The 7,636-nt window shown below is 42.0% G+C and overlaps 1 protein-coding gene across 1 annotated transcript; it reads left to right on the top strand.

Annotated features, from left to right (window-relative positions):
* The first annotated feature begins 218 nt into the window (after window positions 1-218).
* spry4 (sprouty homolog 4) lies at window positions 219-7,290 on the top strand. Its single transcript, XM_079248267.1, has 2 exons — window positions 219-447; window positions 2,825-7,290. The coding sequence occupies exon 2, from the start codon at window positions 2,876-2,878 to the stop codon at window positions 4,004-4,006; it is 1,131 nt and encodes a 376-aa protein (XP_079104393.1). The 5' UTR covers window positions 219-447; window positions 2,825-2,875; the 3' UTR covers window positions 4,007-7,290.
* The last annotated feature ends 346 nt before the right edge of the window (window positions 7,291-7,636 follow it).

Below are 7,636 nucleotides of genomic sequence, written 5' to 3'. Positions count from 1 at the left end.
ATCTGGGCATCGCGCCTGCGCAATGCTATTCGGAGTCCTCCCCATTCATAAAAATGTAACCTCCGCATTTCAGCCCTCCAGAGTCGCTCTTCCCTCCCATTCACAAAAAAAAAAAAAAAAGCTGAGGCATCTGCGCAGTGCCGTCCCCTTCCTTTTCGTCTACCCTCCCATTCATAAAACTCACTTCCCTCCCCCTCGATGGTTGCAACATCATATCCACAGTTCTGCGTCCTCAACCGCAGTCGCCTTTCATGCACCAGCGAGCGGAGAATAGTGCAAAGAGACCAAGTCGCATTTCGCCGTTACCTTCTTCATACTAATCCCATAACGCTTGGACTTGTCTGTACTCGACATCTGTGGAGCTACTGACCCTCTTTGCCTGGACTAGTACCCTGCTCGCAAACGTCGTGCGAAACGAAGAGATGAGAATTGTGTCCTGAAACCACAGTAAGTGACCCCCGCCGGTGTTTTCTAAACGTTAGGAACTCGTGAGCGTGCGACTGCACGTACCAGCAGCCTGTTCAGCCCCAGTATGCTGCCTTACACTTGACAATTCGCCCTCAATCCAAGGGACCACGGGCACGAAAGCGCGCTTGCATTCAGCATTTTGCAACAACATGTTTCACTCGAGCCGTGTTCGCATGTTAAATTAAATATTTAACCATCTATTTGGGATGAAAAGCGGCTCAGATAGGAGAGAAAAAGGATGATATGTTTGGTCGACACGCTGCTTCTTTGGGGCAGCAGACGTGCACTTTCAAGTTTCTAAGCGCCGTGATTCGACACGTCTTTTTAAAAAAGTCTTTTTATACGACAAAATGTCGCAGATCAGACCAACATTTAGCTTTATCCAAACATCCATGACGGCTGCCTGTCTGGTCTCTGGTTTCAGCTGCGTGCGTCCTTCTCGCTCTGCAGCTATCGCCTGGTTGACACGCACACAACGTCGGTTGTGTCAGGTGTTTTTGCTATTATACTTTTAAGTTTCCCTCTTGACTTTAGTTTAAGCCAATACATTTCAGTATGACTTCATATATTTACTTTAATTGTATATTATTAGATTGAAAACAACGACGACGTCCACATTAACGCACCAAACTACGCACTAAACTGCCACCGATTGCAAAAGAAAAAAAAAAAGAAAAAGAAAAGAACCTATCCTACAGCTGTCTGGTGGCACACAGTGTTCTGTTGTTTCGCCATTCTCATACTTTTGTCATTTTGTCCAGATAATACTACTGGTAATGTGTTGAATACATGGTTACAGCGCCTATATAAACAGGCTATTTGAGTATGCCGAGCGGCTGCCTCCGGTTTTTATGACTCAGTCCATTCACATATTCAAGGGAGGGACACACACATATGCACACGTACACGTACAAATGCACACATTCACGCACTCGCACACGCAAAGTTCCGGCTTGGAGCTCATAATGGTCTAGATTTGACGATCACAAGCGCTGGTGTCTGTGCCAGCAATGTCGCAACAGGTTTCTCAACCAGGCTTTTGCAAATCCAAGGAAAAGACTAACACGAGCAAAGCAACGTTAACTAATGAAACATCATGTACTAAATCAGATATCCGAATCAATTAATAGGTTTATGACCCTGATAAATAATTTCTCGAATATTTTAGTCTCAGATAATTCAGGTTCTCTTATACAGAATAAGCGACAGTATAACGAAGCCTCTTGGCTATAATCTATTTTTCGTAAGTTATCCCTTATTAAATTCTATGTACAAAGTAGGTCTTCCGACCGTGGAGCACTTAAGTGAAGAATTGGATGAAACCGATTTCACCGAGTCCTAACATAACTGGGGCGCACTGATTCATGCCTGCAGCACCAAGTGCAACCAGCAGCCCTCATTCACAAAAGGCTGCGCTTCATAAAGTCGGTCCCATTCACAAAATCTGAGACGGCTTCAGTTCCCCTATTCAGATTATTCATTTATACAGAACATTAATATTTTAAAATATAAAAATTGAGGAAAGATGATAAATGTCTCACTGTTATGTGATGCTATATAAACATATAATTTCCTTCACCGCTTACTTTTATTTTCTATTTTCTGGCAACCTTCTCACTTCTTTGCTCTGCCTTCTGCCTTGTTTTGCATTTTTGAGTCTTTTGCATGCAAGCCCTGCTCTGTGGTGCTCCCTGCTCTTTGGAGGGGAGAGGCGATGAGAGCCCAACTTCTATTGTTCTAATGTCAAAGTTAGAATGGAGGAGGTATTAGACTGAATGCCCTGTTGGTGCTCGGTCTAAAAATCACCACACATTAGAAACTCTGCGTCCAGATCCAGCCCTAAGAAAGATCACTGCTGAGTGGCTAAAATATGTTGCATTTAAAGATTTAATAATGGCTAATGTGAGGTAAACTGTGTATAGCAAAGACCAATGTTACACTACATCGAAGGTGTTGATTTCAAAGCAGCTGATCCCTAGTTTTGGTGAGAATTGAGTTGCTACATCGAAACAGAAAAGGACCGATTTAATCATAATACAAATGTTGGATTAAAAATTGGCTCGCATAAAGTGCAGAGAAGTTAAATTATCCCACAAACTGAACATATTAGAATAAACTGGGCAAGCCTTGTGTGGTTAAAATAGAGAGAGAAATGTTCATGTAGTCTTTATAGCTAACCTGGCTTTCAGCTTTACAGAGTTGGGTCTTTCTTTAAGTTTCATGTTAAATTCGTAACAGGCTTTGTGTGTTTTAAGACCTTCAGCAAGAAAAAAACTGATTTCAGAGGTTGACAAAGGAGCAGTGTAACAGGCAGTGCAGCGAGCCATAACTGTCTCTTTTGTATCTCTCTTTGCAGTACTGATAAATGCTGCTTTAGAGTGAAGACGTGCGAGGCACCAGCCGACACATGGAGTCCAGGGTTCCCCACCACATCCCCGGAGTGTCATCCTCCCTCATATCTCCACCCTTGCTGGACAGTCGAGTTCCCTATGGCCGTCTTCAGCACCCTCTCACCATTTACCCCATTGACCAGATCAAGTCATCACACGTGGAGAACGACTACATTGACAGCCCTGCTGTTGTTTCTCAGCAGCCCCCGAGCCAGAAGTCTGCAAACCGAAGAATCACCTGGCTTGGTCAGAATCAGGAGGCCTTCCTTGGTGCAAACCACAACAATCATCATAATCACCAACATCAGCCCCACCAGCAGGGCAGGTGTGATCCTCATCCTCACCAGGACACCACCACCCACCCTTGGATTTCCTTCAGTGGAAGGCCCAGCTCCATCAGCAGCAGCAGCAGTACCTCATCTGATCAGAGGTTGTTGGATCACGCTGCACCTACGCCAACAGTGGACCACCATCCAATTTTGCACCCTCACCATGGTCCTGTCAACGCAATCAGTACCCGAACTTCCTCTGAATCTAAGGTTCTCACCTCCTCTTTCTCTGCTTCTTCCTGCTCCTCTTCCTCGAAGTCGCTGGACCTCAAGTCTTCAAAGATCCCAGCAGAAGGTGTGTGTTCCACCGGGGGCCAGCAAGGGTTGGTGCTGATACCTTCCTCCCCAACTGAGAAGAAGCACCTCCTTCTCTGTGAGCACTGTGGGAAGTGTCGATGCACTGAGTGTACGCTCCCCCGAACCTTACCCTCTTGCTGGGTCTGCAACCAGGAGTGCCTGTGCTCTGCTCAGAGCCTGGTGGACATGGCCACCTGCATGTGCCTGGTCAAAGGGATCTTCTACCACTGCACCGAGGATGAGGATGATGAGGGTTCCTGTGCCGACAAGCCCTGCTCATGCTCCCAGGCCAACTGCTGCGCACGCTGGTCCTTCATGGCCGCCCTTTCTGTTGTCCTTCCATGCTTGGTTTGTTATCTACCAGCTATGGGCCTGGCCAAACTGGGACAAAAGTGTTATGACAATGTTAGCAGACCTGGCTGCCGCTGTAAGAATTCGCAGGGTGGCGCGAGTGTCCCTGTGTGTAAAAATGGAGGCACGGAAGCAAAAGCTGGGACAGAAAAGCAGCAGCAGGGTTCATGATAGTGAACCAAACTGTCTGGTAGTGGCCTTGCTTAAACAAAAATGGACAAGACCACACACTACTTGTTCAGTTTGTATGGAAAGGACAATCCAACACCAATTCATTAAACTACCCCATTAATCTGCTGGAAGATGACTTATGTAAAACAAAGGTACTTAAATGGCTTTTTGACCTGTGTTTGACAGTGTGGATGAACAGAATGAGCCATCTGAGAGAGTGTTGGCTAGTAGGAACAGCTAACAGACCCTCTGGGATGTTTTTATTTTCATTTTTTGTAAGAGGGACTCAGAAAGAAGGGACTAGATTGTGGGACTGGTGTTTTGTGTTGTGCAAAAATGGCTGAAGGCACAAAGTCATTGTACCTCTCTGCTGCTCAATATTTCTCAGCTAATTTTGTAATGCTAACTAACCAGAAGCTGGTTGCTGATCTCTATGATTACTAAGAAATTATGGATGGAGTTCAATAAAACAAAATTGCCCCCGACCCTCTCCAAAAGCACAGCCCAGTGTGAAAACATAAAAACAAGTAATTATCCACAGAAAAATGTGGCTTTATGACAATTTATTGCAAGAGACCCCATACTTGATATGGATCACCATCATCTAGTCTCACCGGTTTTCCTATTACACCTTAAAGACGCTAGCTTGCTAATATTTTATTCCTAGGTTTTTATCTCCATGGAGAAGCTGTAAAAACAAAACCTTTATAGACTTTAAAATGATAGTAATTTCCCATGATTCTCACTCTGTATTGTACGTAAGCGGTTGTGCTGCAAGTGAGAGATAATTACTTTACAGTGTGTTTTCTATTTTTGGGTGGTGAAGCTTAGACATTCTGAAGTATTCTGAATGCTGATCACCAATCACCTCAGATGTAATGCATGTCACAATCTGCATGCTCTAGTCTAATGGTTACCCACCGTGCTAGAAGTGGATTTGTAGTAGAGAAATGTGTTTTAAAGAACAAAGAAAAAAAAAAAGAGAGAGAAAAAAAGAAAAAAGTACACCCAACCTTCTCAGGGACTGTTACAGTAATCTTCTTTAGAACTTGGCCTACCGCATGTCGATTTCAAAACTGCCTAAGAGCCTGGTCTACTTCCTCTTTGCACAAAGAGGCAAAGAAACATTTAGGGGCAAAAAGGCAATAGTGAATAATTTAAAGCAAGTAAGCTAAGTGGGAAACAAATGGGCCAGAAAATAATGTTTCCGGAGGAGAGAGGATGCAGGTGATAGAGAGAGAGGAGAGTGAGGGAAGGCTTTGCAAAGTTGTTTTTGTACTCCAGTCAGCCTTTGTCAAACTCAAACCTGCCACTTGCACAACCTTTTTAGGACCCCTTAAAGGATGTACGAAAGCACAGTATTGTCCACTTCAGCTGTCTCACATTACGTTGGCTCACACTTTAGTCCAAACACCCTTGTTCCCCTTTAAACACACATCAGTGTCTCCATTAAATTCAAATGAGTATGTTGCATAGTTGCATAAGTCAGATAGTCTCTCTTTTCTTCTCAAAAGTCTATTTTTGTGGCTTGCATGACGTTCTTAGGACTTTGCCAAAGGAAGCCATTATACGGTAGCATGTTTTCACAGTCTGAGTGATCACAGTTGTTATGCACTCTTGCCAAATGGAGTTGACGGCAGTTGGTCGTTAAAGGCGCGCTGCCCTTTAATACAGATGGGCAATTCTGTTTGGCATAAAGGCATTACTGTCTTTGTCGCTCCATAACACATGCCTCTCTGTCAAGTTGGGCCCTTATCTTCCGTCGAGGTGCCTAACTTTGCTCATACTTGTATTTGTCTTGTTGCACAAAGCTGATATCACGCAGGAAAAAAAGGAAAGACAAAAAAAAAAGAATGATGGTCCTTAGTATTGAATGTATGAGGCAATATTTTCAAAACCTAGCAATTCAATCTGAGAGAAAGGTGCCAAAACTGAGAATGAATGTGTGACTGGGCAAAGGCCTAGTAGGTGTAGCTGAGCAGCAAAAATCACAAATGTTTTGACAATATATTTAGTAATAGAGCTATGCAGGTGAAATGTTATTTGCTGTAAATAGTTTCACGACATTTGTGTTCTTTAGAAGAGACTTTTAAATGTCCTCGAAAGATTGCATGGTACATTATAACTACAATTCAGTACAAAATATATAGAGAATATATTAGATATATATTTTGAGGGTAAGAATAAGATGTTTTTTGAGGTTGCAAGGAACAGAAAAGAAGGATGCTGAGAACAGGGACCTGGAAACTACAAAAAAGACTGTCTTTATCATTCACACTTGATTTTTTTTTTTTTAAGTGTGCACAGCAATAAAAACTAAAATAAACAAAAATGTAAAAAAAAAAAGAAGATAATTAAAAAAAAAAAAAAAAAACTCCCGCTGTTCATGCTAACCATGGCTCATTAGCAGTCGAGAGGCTAAGCTAACTCCCACTCCGAGTCCGAAAGACTGTGGATTCATTGAATCCATACAGGGAACACAGTCTACTCCTATCAGTCCATTTCCTGTAGTTACTGTTCAGTGTCACAGCTCCTTTTCGCCTTTTTGCTTTTTTGTCCTTCCTCTCTTCCCTCCTTCCTCGCTGAGAAACAGTCCAGCAAACACCCTCTGGCCTGCCTTGATTGACAAACACAGCTGCTGTGCATAAACTTGTCATACCACAGAGACAGACATGTCTGACTCTCTTTCTCCTCCTCTCCTGCCTTTTTTATTTCCCTCCCCACCTCTTTCGTCTTTGTTTGTAACCCCAGAGTTGCGTTCAGTGCCATCTTTCTCACCAGTGGACCTCTTTCTTTTTAACAATCGCTGCCTTTCTTTTCAGTTACTGCAAAAGTAATGTTTTTCAGATTAGCTTTATACTATCACACATGCTCACTAGTCTGTTTTAGGTCTGGAATAACCACCAACAACAACAAGTCAAATGTTAAAACTGTAATCTTTTTGTTTCTTCCTTTCGCTGCAGTGCTGTGGCTTTCACACACCAATACCCCACATATTTTTACATTTTAACTTTCTGCCCAAACAAGAGGAAAGGTCTTTTACGGTTGCTTCTCCATTCCTTTATACCTTTGCAATGTCATTGTTGGGGATTTTGAAAAAAAAGAGAGATTTGTGCTTTTTTTTTGTCTAGATATAACAAAAAAGTCTCATATAAAAGGTTCCCTTTATAGATATATTTATTTCGAAGTTCTATTTTATATAGTATTTATTTAGATGCCAACTTTTTGTTTGTGAAGAAAGCTTATGTCGAAATGGAATGTACATTGACAATGGAAATATATATTGTTAAATATACTGGGCTGTTGTGTCGTTACTATTTGTTACTATGGCTTTCAACCATATAAACACACATTGTCGACACATAAACACCACACCTACAGATTCACCAAGTACAGTGATATTACATAGAATCTCAAAAAGAAACTCTCAGAGTAAAAATGTTCTCTTATGCCATAACTTAATACTATTTCAATTAACTGTCAATAAAAGGAACAACCATAGCAAAGACATATAGTATGTTTCTGAACAGAAAACCTGTCTAATAATCCTTTCCAGCAACTTATCTAAAAAAGGAAAAATCAATTTATCTTTTTTTTTTTTAAAGAAAAGTTAGGAGCTTTAGTTGCTTC

This window comes from Telmatherina bonti (assembly GCF_933228915.1).
Source record: "Telmatherina bonti genome assembly, chromosome: 10".
In the NCBI taxonomy this organism is placed as follows: Eukaryota; Metazoa; Chordata; class Actinopteri; order Atheriniformes; family Telmatherinidae; genus Telmatherina; species Telmatherina bonti.
Note: the sequence above shows the minus strand (reverse complement) of the source record. Positions and strands in the feature narration are given on the sequence as shown.

Excerpts from the sequence above, each read along its gene's own strand:
- spry4 (XM_079248267.1), top strand. The coding sequence starts at position 2,876 with ATGGAGTCCAGGGTTCCCCACCACATCCCCGGAGTGTCATCCTCCCTC.